Below are 15,745 nucleotides of genomic sequence, written 5' to 3'. Positions count from 1 at the left end.
CGGGTTTTCATCACACCCTCAGGTACTCTCCCACCCACACTCCTGTACTCCGCCCCGGGAATTCTGCTCTTATCTACAGCCAGTCTTCTTGTCTTCCCACTTCTAGTCCAGAAACATGCCCCAGGCACATCCTCAGAGAGCTATGTTCATATACAGTTGGCTCTTTCAGATGTGAGTTGGATGGGCCTCATTACTGATATCAGGCATATCTGGGACTGCAACTTTGCTGAGACAATGAATGATGACTTGCTACTCAGAGAAATGTAAGCCACAAACTCCCTTAGAACATGTTGGTGGATGATAGTCTGAGATCATGAAAACAGGTAAAATCAAAGACGTTATATAGGAGGAAACAGCCTACCATTTTGAAAATGGGAGTCCTCCTTAGACATTCCATGTTTTATTTGCATAATTAACTGTCACATTTCCAACAGTGCATCAATAGAGCAGGTGGGTGGTAAGGAGTAAGGGGTCCTGGACTGCGAGAGGGAGCAGGCTGGGCTGAGGAGCCTCCCCACCCCCCAGTGCACGAATTCCGTGCATCAGGCCTCTAGTCAAGAATAAGATTATTTCAAGGAAATCTTCTGGATAGACCCTCCCACTCTCAAGTCAGCTCAAATGTCCACCATGTCCAGCAGTGTGGAGATATGGAGCTCTGAGGCAATTTCTTCTTCCCTTGAACTTTGGATCAGCCTTTCCAGGTGCTTCAGCCGTTCAGTCAAAGATGTGCCAGTTGCCTCTGACAATTGCAGTTGTTCCCCTGTCCTTTCATTCTATATGAATAGAAAGAAACTAAACATAGCTTTGGGATATCCATAAACCAAGATACATTCTCTTTAAAGGCACTAGATTGGGCTCGTGTTAGAGATCCTGTCTGGGGCATGCTGCACTCAACAAACTCCCCTCTTGACACCTATCATAGATCCTTCCAGCCTCTTCCACACACATACATACACCTGGTATCATCTGCACATGAAATGTTTCTCTGATGATTTACCATGAACTTTCAGCATCAATCATTTTTATAAAGCATCATTTCAGGAGCTACAAGTCACTTGAAACTCCCATCTTTGGATATTCAGTTTGTTTCCACTTTTATGCAGTATAATTAATGCTACAGTGAATAAAAATACATTAATTTTTTCATATACAGTAATTTCTTTAGGGCAGAATTATTAGGTCAAAGGTCACAAATATTTTTAAGTTGTCTGCCAAACTGATAAATAGAAGCAGTATGTCTTAATTTACTTTCCCTCCCCATTGAAGGACTTCCTAAAGCCAGCCCAAGAACATACCTTTTACCTGTCCAGCATTAACTAAATAACTATGATTAAAACTCTAGTTTTGCTTCTTCTACCACGGAAGCAAAGATAGTGAGGCAGAAAGATCTAATCTTTGGAGCAAGTCAGGTCTGGCTTTGAAAAGCAGCTCTGCCGCTGACCAGCTGAACAGACTTGGATGAGGTCCTTGACTTTTGTGAACTTAACCTGCTCAGGGAAAGGTAATCCCAGAAAGGAAGGTGTGGGTGATGCCACAGCTGGGTCAGTATGTGCTCCATAAACAGAAGAAAGACACTTTGATCACCTGCTATTCTCCTCAAGCCCTTACTGAATGTCAGCACCCAGTGGTGGGTTTTGTTCACTCTTCAGCATGTTTCAATTCCATTCTTCATTCATTTCACAAGTAGAAACTCAAAATTAGTTGGGCCTCTATAACTGACAGATTAAGTTTAAGAAAACATCTAATTGAAGCTAATAACTTATTGGTCATTATAACATCACACGATGAATCAAGCATTAGTTTATGTCTAATTCTAATATAAATGCCAAATGTACTCTCTTCTCACCTGTGGGCTAGTAGTTGTGGATGTTTTAATCACAGGTTGGATAGTCTGAGGCAGAGACACCAGAGTCTGAGGAAGGTAGAGGGGAAGGGAAGTTGAATCTGTAAATGTTCCTGAGTCTTCAGACAACAACTGCTGAAGTTGATCTTCAAATCTGAAACATTTGAACATTAGGAAGCAAAAAATTAACTATCATTCACTTCTTCTCTATGTGGATACTTTAAATTGTTTAAAGCACTGCTTTTTACTAAGTATAGAACTAAGTTATGACATCAATTGAGAAAATTATTTTTAAAATTATTATTAGCCCTAGCCAGTTTTTTCAGTGGAGAGCATCGGCCCGAGGACTGAGGGTTGCAGTTCGAGTCCAGTCAAGGGCACTTAGCTCAGTTGCAGCCTTGATCCCCAGCCCCAGTTGGGGCACGTGCGGGAGACAAAGGCAACCAATCGATGAGACTCTCACATCGATGTTTCTCTCTCTATCTCTCCTTCTCCCTTCCACTCTGCCTAAAAATCAATGGAAAAAATATCCTCAGGTAAGAATTAACAACAACAACAAAATTTAATATCGCCCTGGTCGGTTTGGCTCAGCTGGTAGAGCGTCGGTCCAAGGATGGAAGGGTCGTAGGTTAGATTCCCAGTTAGAGGCACAGATCTTGATCACAGGCTCCATCCCAGTCCAGGTCGAGGCTCGTATGGAGACAGCCAATCACTGTAGTTTTTTTCTCTCTCCCTCTCTTTCCCTCTCTCTCTCTCTCTCTCTCTCCCCTTCTTCCCTCCCTTCCACTCTCTCTAAAGATAAATGGAAAAATATCAAGTGAGGATTAAAAAAGTCTTCTCTTTAATTTATACATCCAACTTACAATTAATGAGAAAGGTGGCATTTAGCCAAACACAATTGTTTTTAAATGTTATTCAACATTATTCATAATTCTCTTTTGCTGTATTTTCTCTGGTTTATTTTGGATTTTTGTGTCTATAATTAATTCTTATCTCTTGATGGAATAACTAAAGGTATAGATTGCTACTTACAATTTTAAATTAACTCATAATACTATCCTATTGCCACCGACCATTCTAGAGCTGTCCACTCCATACAATTAATTGTCTTTTCAAGAAAAACAATCTGATCCAATTGTTTAAATGATACAGACTTGGGAAAATCTACTTTTAGAAATCATGACACATTCAGTTACTCTTACAGCATATATTTATGAAGCCCCTACCGAACACTAGGCACCATTCTAGTTACCAGGGATATAGCACTGAAACAAAGCAGATAAAGCCTAGGTCTACACAGCTTATACTCTAGTGAGGGGAAACAGAAGGGACACATACCTGGGGAAATGTGGTCTGAAGGTGAGAAAGACAAAGTGAAGACATGGAGACAGGGAGGGCTGGGGGGACAGGCAAGGAAGGCCTCAATGAGTAGACATTTGAGTGGAGGCTGGAAGTGAGTGTAAGGTGAGCCATAGGGATATCAGGGGTTGGCTGTGGAGTCCTGAGCAAACGGAACAGGGAACGAAAAGGCCTAGCTATGCAGTCCCTGGCGTGCTGGAGGAAGGAGCAGAGGTCAGAAAGGAAATGGTAGGCAGAGCACAAAAAGCCTTGCCCACTTCATAAGGATTTCGCCTGTGGTTCAGGCTCAGAGAGGAAGCCACTAGAAGGTTGTGTGCAAAGGAATATGACCTCTGCCTCACACTTGAAGGCTCACACTGGGTGGGCCAAGACTAGAGTATGGTCTACTGCAGGGGTCCTCAAACTACGGCCCGCGGCCACATGCAAATACAAATATTGCATTTGTTCCCGTTTTGTTTTTTTACTTCAAAATAAGATATGTGCAGTGTGCATAGGAATTTGTTCATAGTTTTTTTTTCAAACTACAGTCCGGCCCTCCAACGGTCTGAGGGACAGTGAACTGGCCCCGTTTAAAAAGTCTGAGGACACCTGGTCTACTGCAAACATGGTCCGGTTCTGCATGTTTTGAACAGAGCCAATAGGATTTGTGGATGGACTAAGTTTGGAGGGATGATTTCAAGGCATTCGGCCAGGGCAGCTGGAAGGATGGAGCTGCCTTCAACTGAGAAGACAATTGTAGGAAGGGAAATTGGGAATTGGATTTGGGATGTTAGCTTTGAAATGGCTATCAAGGAAGTGGTAGGATATTCAAATCTGTAGTTCAGATAAAAACTCAGGGTTTGAGATATATATTTGGAGTTGTAAGAATATTGTTATTTAAAAATCCATGAAACTGGATGAAATCACTGGGGTGTATGTACAGATAACACAGATGCAAGGTGCAGAGAGTGAGGGGGGAGTGGGAGGAGAGGAAGAGCCGACAGGAGTGACCTAGGGAACGTGACCAAGCAGGCAGGAGAGGGACTAAGGGCATTCTGGGAGCCAGGAGGGAGGGAGCAAAGGTGGAGAATGGTGCTGGGACATGGGTTCATGGTCAGTTCAGCTGTGCGGGGGGCAGTGATCCTAACCAGAGTAGACATGAGGGGCAGAAAGGGGCTACAGTAAAGACTGGAAAGGAGAACTGAAGAAGTGAGAATCACTGTTTTTGAGTTCACTATAAGGGAGCAGAAACACGAGGTGGTGACTAGAGAGGGAAATGGGCCATGATAGGGGAAAATGCCAGAAGACTGACTTTCAAGCATGGAGTGGCTTAAGGACACAATGAGTAGAGGGAGGGGCTTCACCTCTTGCTCTCCTCTTTTTCCAGTAGAAGACTGCTGGAGAGACACTGGGCCAGGAGCTCCTGGGCAGAGGCCCCACGCATCAGGTCCTCCGTGCTGGGAACCGGCCCCTCTCGGCCACACTCTGCACTCCTCTTCCCTTTTCGGTGCACGTGAAGTAATGGAGTGGGAAACTTGTTTGCAGAAGGATGCAAAGTCTTTGTTTCCAAGCTGTAAGTACATGTTTGAAACACATGATCAGGAAAGAGGGAGAAAGGGTTTCTCAGGAAATAGGTAGATGTGGGTGCAGAGAGAGCCTGAGACCTACCCCTTCCTGCTTCCAGCTTCCCTCACGGTCAGGGCTTCCCTCGGGTCAAGTGCAGGGCTAGGAGGGAGGGCAAACTCTGCCTACGGGACTTGCGGTATCCCGGGCAGCTGGCCTTGGAGCATCCCTACTGAGTGTTGCTTCCCATCCCTGGATTATCAACAGGTGTCTACTCCCCCTATTATTAGCAAGGTTCTTATTTTTATATTCAGCTATTAAGTCCATCTGGAGCTAATGTTTACAATCAGTGGGAGATAGCGAAGCTAAATTTTTTTCTAAACAGATGCCAATGTCTGCCTCCCCACCCCCTAATTTGGCATGGTACTTTTCTCACATATGGTTCTGTGTCTGGACTTCCTATTCCGATCCATTCGCCTACTGTGACTTTACTATTATGTTTTAACATCAGAAAGAGCAGGCCTTCCTTGTTATCCTTACTCAAAATGTTCTCAGCAATTATTACACATTTTTTTCATTATGATGAATTTTAGACTTAACCTGTCAAGATCAAGGGGAAAAATCTTTTGGGTTTTTTTCAATTAGAAATGCCCTGCCCTAGCCGGTTGCTCAATGGTTAGAGTGTCGGCCCGGTTGCAGCCTTGAACCCCAGCCCCTACTGGGGCGCTTGCAGGAGGCAACCAATTGTCTCTCTCTCGCATCAATGTTCCCTCTCTCTGTCTCCCTGCTCCCTTCCACTCTGTCTAAAAATCAATGGAAAAAATATCCTCTGGTGAGGATGAACAAAAAAGAGAAATGCCCTGACTTTACAGTTTGAGAACTGAGAATTTTATAGTACTGTGTCCTCCCAACAGCAAGGGCAGCTTGCCCCTTATTTATTCAGGTTTTCTTTGCACCTTCAGGGGCCTCAGAGTTTCCCTGATGTTTACAGCCTCTCCAGGTCAGTCTGCTTTCATGTTACAGGCGTGTGGCTGCTGTGCATGGGACTTTTGTACCTGGTAGATCAATCTATCTGATCACCTTCCTGAACCATGCATGACTCTAAGGGAGTAACTTGGTTATCCTTTTTTTTTAAAATATATTTTATTGATTTTTTACAGAGAGGAAGGGAAAGAGATAGTTAGAAACATCAATGAGAGAGAAACATCGATCAGCTGCCTCCTGCACACCTCCTATTGGGGATGTGCCCACAACCAAGGTACATGCCCTTGACCGGAATCGAACCTGGGACCTCTCAGTCCGCAGGCCGACGCTCTATCCACTGAGCCAAACCGGACAGGCTTGGTTATCTTGAACTAACAACTTTACTATCTGAAAATGACAGTTTCTCCTTCCTTTTGATATTTATGCCACCTGTATCCCTGCACTGGGCAGGATTTCCAGGACAAAAGTAAAAAGCAGTGACATCAGGGCAGCTCAGGCTGGTTTGACCTCAGTGTTTCTAATGTTTTACCAAGAAGAATGGTTCTGGGGGCAGAAATTTTTTTTTAACCCAAGTCTGATATGAAATTTTTATTAGGAATGGGTATACATTTTTTAGGCAGGAAAGCATATAAAAGCATTTCCTACTAAATGAGCACTTATTTTTCTGTTATGGCACCATATTACACAAGTAGATTGCTTCTTGTTGATACTGCTTATCCTGGATAAAGCCTTCTTGTGAATTTTTATGTGCTGCAAGATTGGATGTGCTGACATTTTATTTACCCACGATGGGCTGGATTCTGTGAACAGGGTATGAATTTCTGTCTGTGTACCTTGGAAGAGAACTACATGGTTTGTTCTGTTAGGTGGAGGGATGACAGAAACACACAATGAACACAGATCTCACCACCCCTGATGCAGCTGGAGGTCCTTCTGCGTCTGCATTCTGGCTTGTTCCCACGACATAGGAACATCATATGTCTTCAAATGGTTTTTAAAAAAATATACACATATTTGACCATCTTCACTCAGTGCCTCTGAGAAAATATGAAAAACAATTTTAAAAGAATATAAAAAAAGCAGCAGGTGACCACTTGACATTTGCTTATATTCACTGATTTCAGGAGCAGCCCCTCTGAGTAAAGTCACATAGTTACATGACTCCCATTTGAGCCAAACATGCTCCAAGTGTCCGTGGGTCACGCAACGTCCAGCCCGGCTCACGCCCAGAGTGTGGAATGGCAAACACAACCACTCAGAGCTACAAACTGTCTTAAACTTAGAGCCAGCCTAGGGGGCCCATAGCAGGGAGTTGAGTCCTGGCTCTCCTGGAACCGTCTTAGCTTTTCCCAATTTCTACAAGTCACCTGGAAGTCACTGGCTTAAAGGAGGGAGTCCCAAGGAAAGGAAGAATGGTGACCCACAGGAAAAAACACAAATATCAAGTAAGCTTCTTTCCTTCCTGAAACAGGCTCCGTCAAGTCTCATGAGGAGCCAGCCCATAATGCCATACACTAACTACCTGATGTGACAGGAAGCCTAGGGGGCGTCCAGTCCCTCAGCTTGTGGTTGATACACAAGGCAATGACGTCGTCCCACGGGATCTCAGCAACTGAGGGCCCTGCCTCCCAGCCAGGGGAGGGGTTCTGGCTCTTCCACCTGACATAGGTTCTTCGGAGCAGGCTCTCCACCTGGGACTGGAGGACGGGCTGCGTCTGGCAAGAGCTGGGGATCTGGGAGGCATACTGGATAACCATGGAGCACACAGGAAGCCAGGGAGCTGGAGAGAAAGCACCTTGTGAGTCACTAGGTTTGGCCAAAGTACAGGTGGAAATCTACATGAAATGTTCTTCACTCTATATTAACTCAGGAGAAGGCAAACGTGTAGCTGCGAATTCTGTGCTTGAATCTGAATATAATAAATCATAGCTGTTCAGGAAAAAGCATCTCCCTCCCCATGTCCTGACAAGGGACCCAGACTCCCTAGACAAAACTCACAACTAAGGGTCCCCCCAAGGGATTCTAACTGTACAGTACAGGCCCAGGAATCTGTACTGTAACAAGGACCCAGGTGAGGCTGGTACATGAAGTCCTGACTTCTCTGGGGGAACACTGACCTAGCTCAGAGCACAGAGGGTTTGCGCTGTGTGCTTTGCTTCCTTTAGGGTTCCTTCAGAAATGAGCATCTGTTAAACCTACTGAAGACCACACCCTGAAATTTAAAAGGGCACCTGAGCCCTATATTTCATGCAGCCCAGGTGGCCCTGCCAGGGCCCCAGGCTTTACCACATAAGCAGTGAACCGCCTCCTTCCCTCCTAACAGCTTCAACAAGGGAAGGGCAGTCTCCATGCCCAGCCCAGGGGACCTGGAGATTGCATCCGAACAGCCCAAAGGCTTCAACTGCACAGCCAGCGCCACAGAACAAAGGCTTCTGACAAAGGAACACTGGCTGCAAGTCACACTGAGTGCTGAGGCCCCAGCAGTGTGGGGATAGGACTGCACAGTCCCCACACTCTTCACCCTCATACCCCGTGGTGCAGGCAGGACAGGACCTGCCGTCCACTCAGAAACTCCAGGCCTTGGGGTCAGTGCTCCTCCCACACCGCACACCACCTTCCTCCCAGGGATCAGCAGATTGCTGATTGCAGATTGCCACAGACTGCTCTGTTGGCAGTGAAGGGCCAACTGTCACTTCACAAAAACCCTGCTCACTCTGACTCCTACACCCAAAGGTAGGTGCAGAATGGGGACAGAGGACACAGAATAGAGGCTATGAGGACCTCACACCAGTGCCCAATACCTGCCAGACTGCCACTACAATAAGAAAGAAAATGGGTGCTCTCGGTCGCCCCCATACTCATCCCCAGGCATCACCCCCCAGCATGAGCACATACCCCCCGGGGGTGGAAGGTCCATCTGCGGGAGCTGAAAGCCCAGCACGGCCTGTTTCAGCCAGGCCAGGTGCTCCGGGGAATTCCAGTGAAGGTGAGGAAGCAGCCGGCTGCCCCCTGCCTCAGCAAACTCGGTGACAGGCCAGGACAGGTCGCAGAGCTGCTCGGAGGACACCACGGAGGCGAGGAAGTGCAGAACACTGTTGAACAGCTCGATGATGGCACCAGGTTCCTGTGAGGCCAGGCCGCCCAGCCGCCTCTCTCTTCTGTCATGGAAAAACCGGCCGCTAAACTCACGGCCAACCCCATCTTCCACATACTGAATGAGGGTCTGGCAGCAAAGGTCAAGGGCACAGGGGCAGTGGGAGACCAGCCACTGCACGGCCTGGGAAACCTGAGAAGCAAAGACAATTGGAAGAGCAGGTCATGCTGTTTTTCAGAAGGAGCTTTCTGAAGGGGCCCCACCCACAGCTGCCCCAGCAGGTGCCACCAGAGCACCAGCTTCTCAACCATGCTGCGGAGCAGAAGCTTTTGCTGCAGTGGAGTTTGGCCTCCTAGGGCCCTGGAGACATACAGTGAGGAGCCTAGGACAGGGGTCCCGAGCCCCCCCCCACCCCGAGGTGAGGCTGCAGGATCACCCACTGGAAGGGCTCGGGCTTGAAGAACAAGAGCCCTGCACATCCACTTCACCATGCAGATAGGGAAACCATGTCTTCCAGTTCTTAGAAGGACTAACAGCTTCATTATATGCCTGGATGCTTTCACATCCTGTCGCTATCTTTCTTCCTATAGTTACTTTTATTTAATTCCCGGAATTTCTTTCCCTAATATAAATGTCAGAACAGGCTTCTTTTTTTTTTTTAGGAAACTTCTGATAACATTATTTCTTCATATATTCCAAGAACCACCCTACAAAAATAATTTATGTATCTGACCTTCAAACGTAAGACATGAATGGTCATATTTTAAATCCATACCTATAAAACCCCCCAAAAAATGACATGAACAGCCTGGCCAGTGTGGGTCAGTGGTAGAGCATTAACCCATGAATCAAGAGGTCACTGGATCAATTCCCGATTAGGGCATATTGCCTAGGTTTCGGGATCGATTCACAGTAGAGGATGTGCAGGAGGTAGCCAATCGATGTTTCTCTCTTTTTCACGCCCTTCCTCTATCTCTCTAACATCAATAAAAATATTTTGTTTTTAAATTTCATTTTTTGCAGATAGCAGGACTGTGGGCAAATTTTATCTTTTATTTCTATTTCTGCTTATATTTTTAGATTACCTTTTAAAAATAACATTTAAAAATGCAAGCAGCAATATACACCAAATTCAAGATAGAACAAGAAGAGAAAAACTGAACTATCTGGTTGGACCTTTAAAAATAATGAAAACTTACCTTATTTGTGCCTTGTAAATCATTAATGGACTCAGGAATTTCAATAATGATATAATCCGAAATCAGCTTAGCTGAAACCAAATCCTGTAGCATCAAGCCTTGAAAAGAAACAGGTCACCTGTCTTCTGCTAAGTCTGTGTATGAGCAGATACCTCACTGCACTGACCCCGCCCAGATCTGCTCCCAGTCACCACAGTGGCTGCTATCCCGACTCCAGCCATTGAATTGCCAGCACCTCCTCAGACCCGGGGCTCAACCCATCTATGGAACATGCTGGCTCATCAAAGAGACAGCCTCACTAACCATCATCCACTTGGTTCTCCACGGCGACCCCTCCCAGGCTGGGTGCGAGCACCACCAGCGGCAATGCAGGCTGGAAGGGCTTGGCCTGCAGGAGTTGCTTGAGCTGCAGCAGTGCCGACAGCCAGTACACGTCCTCCTCCGCAATGTCCTCGCTCTTCGCTTTGGGGGCAAGCAGCAGCATGAGGCCACTAGCTCCCAGGAGCTCCTTCTGTGTCTCCACGGCATCCAGGGCACCATCACTGAGGGCACCGTAGGCTACCTGCAACAGCACCATCAGGGGTAAATCAGTAGTGAGCATCAGCCCCTGAGCAAGCGCAGCCAAACTGCATTGCCCTCTGGGCCAGCCTCCCTCCATGAGGCCATAAATTATTGCCAGAAACAGCTGGAACAATGGGTAATTCAGCCTCCAGCTATAATTGTTTTGGAGCATGTTACTTTCATATTAACAGTTACCCTTAAACAGTTCTAAAAACAGGTAAGACCATAATGACAGAAAAGGATGACGGCAAGCCAGCAGTAAACAAGGGATTTCAACCCATTTCTAGAAAACAGTGTGGAGATGGGAACAATCGCTTGGTTGGGAAAGCAGAGGAAGCCACACCTGTGGGGCTACAGACATGGTGTGTAAAGACCCAGGCCACCTGAGCTTTGAAAAGCCCCGAATACCCACAGGGTCTGCCCAACAGGTCACTAAGGGAACTCCTGATAACACCCACCAGGTGGCCTTTAAGTGCAACCTGTACCCTCAGCAGGGGTCTATTCTGAGAGGGTCCAGTCGCAGGGCACCTCTAGGCAAGTGGAAGGTACTTGGCCACTCCCCACCTGACACTGAAATATGGAATAAAAAAACATTTGGAATATAAAGGCAAGGAAATTTCCCAGAACACAATATAAAAAAGCAAGACAGAAAACAGGATGGTGCTCTGGCTGGCAGCTCAATGGTTAGAGCTATCAACACCCAAGTGCTCAGCGCTGAAGCCCACACTTGCTGCCCTGCACTGCTGTTTTCCAAGTAAATAAGACACACATCTGGTTTTACTTCTGAAATCTAAAATTCATTTATGCAGATTTGAACCTAATGCAGAAACAAGTTCTCATTAAATAAGAATCTCTCAAGAAACCAATTGCCCTGACCAGTTTGGCTCAGTGGATGGAGCGTCGGTCTGCAGACTCAAGGGTCCCAGGTTCGATTCCAGTCCGGGGCATGTACCTTGGTTGCGGGCACATCCCCAGTGGGGAGTGTGCAGGAGGCAGCTGATCGATGTTTCTCTCTCATCGATGTTTCTAACTCTCTATCCCTCTCCTTTCCTCTCTGTAAAAAACCAATAAAAAATATATTAAAAAAAAAAAAGAAACCAATTAATGTGAATATTGTGCAAACACCTATAAAGAGCAAAAATTAGAACTTGTAATGGAAAACTGAGGACAACCTGAATGTAAAACAAATACAACTAACCTGAAATGTCCAATGTTGAACCTAGACAGTAGCTGGGTTCAAGTTTAGTGAAAATGAAATAGGGTTAAAAACCATGGGGGGGTGGAACATACGTAATACTTTCAATAATAAAGATTATTTTTTTATTTTTTAATATATTTTATTGATTTTTTACAAAAAGGAAGGGAGAGGGGTAGAGAGTTAGAAACATTGATGAGAGAGAAACATCGATCAGCTGCCTCCTACACACCCCCTACTGGGGATGTGCCCGCAACCAAGGTACATGCCCTTGACTGTAATCGAACCTGGGACCCTTCAGTCCGCAGGTAGACGCTCTATCCACTGAGCCAAACCAGTCAGGGCAACAATAAAGATTTTTTAAAACACATTAGTTTTTTGCTAAGACCTGGTGTATCAGGAAGCTATTTTAACAGTGATGTCAGTAGTGAAGTGTAACCATCACTGACTTTTGTGGAAAAAAATCTGTTTATCTCTTGAGTTAATTACCAGAGGCAAATGAATATAGAGTTCAGGGATTCTGAATGATGTGCAGAAGAGCATAGTGCATCTATGCATTTGTCAGGATGGTTCTGCGTTTCACCAAGTTCCCAAAGTGGTCTATGACCAGAGACAGTTAAGGCTCATTGTGCTCCAGACGCTAGCCTGGTATCCCACACCAATAGGGGTCCATGGGGTGTTTATGAACCCCCCCACATTCTTTCAAAACCATTTCAGGTATTTATGATTCCAGTAATGTCCGGGCATGAGAGAAAATAAGACTATCACAGAAGTAAATACACGAAGTGGTTGTCACTCACCTTTATACACACGCTGACAGACACTGCCTGATTCCCTTTGCTGCCGAGTGTGTTAAACAGTGTGAGTGTCTGAATTCCACCAGCATCACTGCATGTGTCATCCGAGCCATCACCTCCCATGAACTTGACTTTCAACCAATCTGCCAGAATTCTGTGAATAAAAGAAAACAACACTTGAAGAAGAATCTGCCGGGGTCCAACCCCAGCAGGTCCAGGGGTCCCCAAAGGTGTAGACGGAGTCGGCGAAGAAGGAAGGACACGGAGACAGTGTTCAGTTGATCAGCAGCCTAGCCAGGATCTCCAGCCAGGATCTCCAGCCAAGTTCTGGTCTGGATCTCCAGCAAAGTTCTGCTGTTTATTGTCTTGTTACATCCGTATTTATCCCAGTTGATTTTAATCCTGTCAATTTCTATTACAAAGGTTAGGGCGTTTCTTATCTCCATTCCAGGGAGTAAAGATTATGTAGCTTAAGCATGATTGTTTGTAGTTAAAGTGATTAACTACCCGCCTGGCACTTAGTTAAGGAGTTTCATCCCCTCCCTGACTTCAGGGAAAAATTCCTACCTGGGGAAACAACCTTTCTAGGAGAGGCATCCCCTCCCTGACTTCAGGGAAAAATTCCTACCTGGGGAAACAACCTTTCTCGGAGAGGTGACCTTGGTTAAAACACACAGCGCTAAGGGGAGCAAACATATTAAGAACAGTATGCTATATACGCCAGGTCCCTTGAAACATATGCTGTGCAGATGTTTCTTTCCTGCAGCGACTGTGTCAAGCAGCAAGGATGGACCGGCTTCCGGCAAGAATCCAATTCTAAATCTGAACAATAAATATTTTGGAAAGAGAAATATCACACAGATGTAGGTCCACAGACACAAATTCTACTGTGAAGTAGATCTGCACAAAACTCTACTGGGATCTTTCTTTTGGGTAAGAGAAGAGAGCACTCAGGAACTGATTCATTCTAATGTGACTTAAGATTCCAGAGCACTAAGAAAAGATTCTGAGCAACAGAAAAGATCCTTAGAATTGAAAATACACGTTTTATAGAATCTAATTTCTCAGACCTGAGACCTTAAGAATTCTTGGGACATATATCTCCTAATGAATTAGCAAATCAGAAGACAGCAATTTTAAGAAATGAATCATTTAAATGCTTTTAAAATACCACAACTCTCCTCCTTGCTCAGCTGTCTTATGTGATAAGCTTTATGACTTTCTTTTTCTTTAGCCTACATATGTTCCTGCTTAAACAGTAATGTGTTCAGAGAACGTAATACCCTCAGACATTGCTGGCAGGAATGTAAAATCGTACAGCCACTATGGAAACAGCTCAGCAAATCTTCAAACACTTAAACATAGTTACCGCACAACATGGCAATTCCACTCCTAGTTATATAACCAAGAGAACTGCTAACATATGTCTACACAAACACTTACACACAAATGTTCATAGTAGCATGAATGGCAAAAAAAAGTGGAAACAACCCAAATATGCCCATCTACTGATGAACAAATAAAATGTGATAAATTCATTCCATGGAATATTATTCAGCCACACACACACACACACACACACACACACACAAAGGACTGATATAATCTCTACAACATGAACGTAGAAAACATTTGTGCTGAGTGAAAGATGCCAGTCATAAATCCCACATGCTGTATGACTCCATGTATTTAGGATGTCCAGAACAGGCAAATGCATAAAGCCTGAAAGCAGGTTAGTGGCTGCCAGAGGTGGAAGGTAGGAAGGAATAGAGAGTGACTGGTAATAGATACGGGGATTCTTTTTAAGTGAAAAAATGTTCTGGATTTAAATCCTGAAGATGGTTATACAACTCTGTGACTATACTAAAAACCAGTGAAATGGACACTTTACATGGGCGAAATTTACACTGAATTACATCTCAATAAAGCTGTTAAAAAAGAAAAGTAACATGTTTTATACTTGCTTTAAAAGTATGGAAGCAACTTGGTTATAGGAAATAATGCCATGTCAACTTTTTGGATTTCTTTTTTAAAATGCCAAAGTTTTTTTCTAAGAAAAAAATGGAACTATTAGTATAGCAGACAAATTGTAAACTGTCTTCCACAAGATTCTAAAATGAAGCAGGCTCTAGTCAATACACCTTAGTGTAGCTTTAAATAACAACTCTGAAATGCTTTTGGACAGACTATTACCAAGTTTACAGAATAAAAGTTTAAATAATGTAAAGTGTCAATTTCAAATCACAAACAAAACAGACTGCAAATCTAAGCACCAAACCGTAAACTGACACATCAGTGTTCCCATCGTGCACGAGAGGAACAGGCCACTCTGACCCCAGCCGCCCCAGCCACCCTCGTTGCTCCACTGCCTGACACTCTTGGGAGAAGTGCTCCACCTCCCCAGGCTGCTTTCTCAGCATCAACCGCCCCCCACCCCCCGAGGGAACCCCTCCCTGACCTGCCAGGACTCCATGGGGGCTGCTCTTCTCCGTAGTTGGGCAACACCAGCACCAGCTTCCAAAACGCATGCTCCCTGCTACCAGGGAGGTGCTCAGCCACGAGGGATGGCAGGTCCAGGGGTGCCCACGCTGCATCACTGGAAGGAACAGACAGAGCCAGGTGGGTGAGCTGGTGCTCAAGCCCCGGGCAGGAGCAGCTCGCACGGCGGGAGCAGGACAGACCTCAGTAGCTGCTGGTGGAAGTGCTGGACCTTCAACTGGTGCGTTGTCTTGTTCCTGAGCCACCTGAGCCTACAAAGAAAGGGAGAACAACAATGTGCCGACGTGAGGCCAGCTCAGTGCCCAGGGGAGGAACCTGGTAAGTACTCACACTGATGGTTTCAGTAAAAAGGAACTGGTGGAAATACTTAGGAAACCAAGAAAATTTTTTCTGAGAAATGGATCAGTCAAAAGACCTGTTCATTCCACAGATACCAATTATCTACCATGTGTCAATCATGGGAGATGCATTAAACAGAGCAAATTCCTGCCCTTTAGGACACCCGCTGTCATGAAGAAAGACACGCCTCTGCAAGTAGACGGCACGGTAGGCGCATGGGTATGCTGTGGTCTGTTCACACAAGGCGGTCAAAGAAGTGACATGCGATAAGCTGTCACTTCTAAAGAAAATAAGGGGAAACAGCACAATAATTTCAGGGGAGAGGGAGGAGGG

General features: G+C 45.4%; 1 protein-coding gene across 5 annotated transcripts in view; it reads right to left on the bottom strand.

Annotated features, from left to right (window-relative positions):
* Positions 1-338: 338 nt before the first annotated feature.
* Positions 339-15,745, bottom strand: part of LOC118675466 (minichromosome maintenance complex component 3 associated protein) — a 40,738-nt gene continuing 25,331 nt past the window's right edge. Inside the window, exons 19-31 of one of the 5 annotated variants that reach the window (XR_004973920.1) lie at positions 15,256-15,324; positions 15,033-15,170; positions 12,578-12,728; positions 10,325-10,583; positions 10,022-10,119; positions 8,624-9,014; positions 7,251-7,508; positions 6,636-6,765; positions 4,850-4,906; positions 4,546-4,752; positions 1,847-1,997; positions 1,585-1,715; positions 638-773 (exon numbers count right to left, since the gene is read on the bottom strand). Coding sequence is in view for 3 of the 5 variants with exons in the window: in XM_036348307.1 (XP_036204200.1) it covers positions 615-773; positions 1,847-1,997; positions 4,546-4,752; positions 4,850-4,906; positions 6,636-6,765; positions 7,251-7,508; positions 8,624-9,014; positions 10,022-10,119; positions 10,325-10,583; positions 12,578-12,728; positions 15,033-15,170; positions 15,256-15,324 (2,068 nt within the window). In the remaining 2 variants the exon portion in view is untranslated. Of the gene's footprint in view, positions 774-1,584; positions 1,716-1,846; positions 1,998-4,545; positions 4,753-4,849; positions 4,907-6,635; positions 6,766-7,250; positions 7,509-8,623; positions 9,015-10,021; positions 10,120-10,324; positions 10,584-12,577; positions 12,729-15,032; positions 15,171-15,255; positions 15,325-15,745 lie in introns of those variants that run through there. The other 4 variants (XM_036348307.1, XM_036348308.1, XM_036348309.1 and 1 more) reach the window with 4 other exon arrangements.

Source organism: Myotis myotis, unplaced genomic scaffold (assembly GCF_014108235.1).
Source record: "Myotis myotis isolate mMyoMyo1 unplaced genomic scaffold, mMyoMyo1.p scaffold_m19_p_2, whole genome shotgun sequence".
In the NCBI taxonomy this organism is placed as follows: domain Eukaryota; kingdom Metazoa; phylum Chordata; class Mammalia; order Chiroptera; family Vespertilionidae; genus Myotis; species Myotis myotis.
The sequence above is the reverse complement of the archived record's forward strand: the minus strand, read 5'-3'. Positions and strand labels throughout refer to the sequence as shown.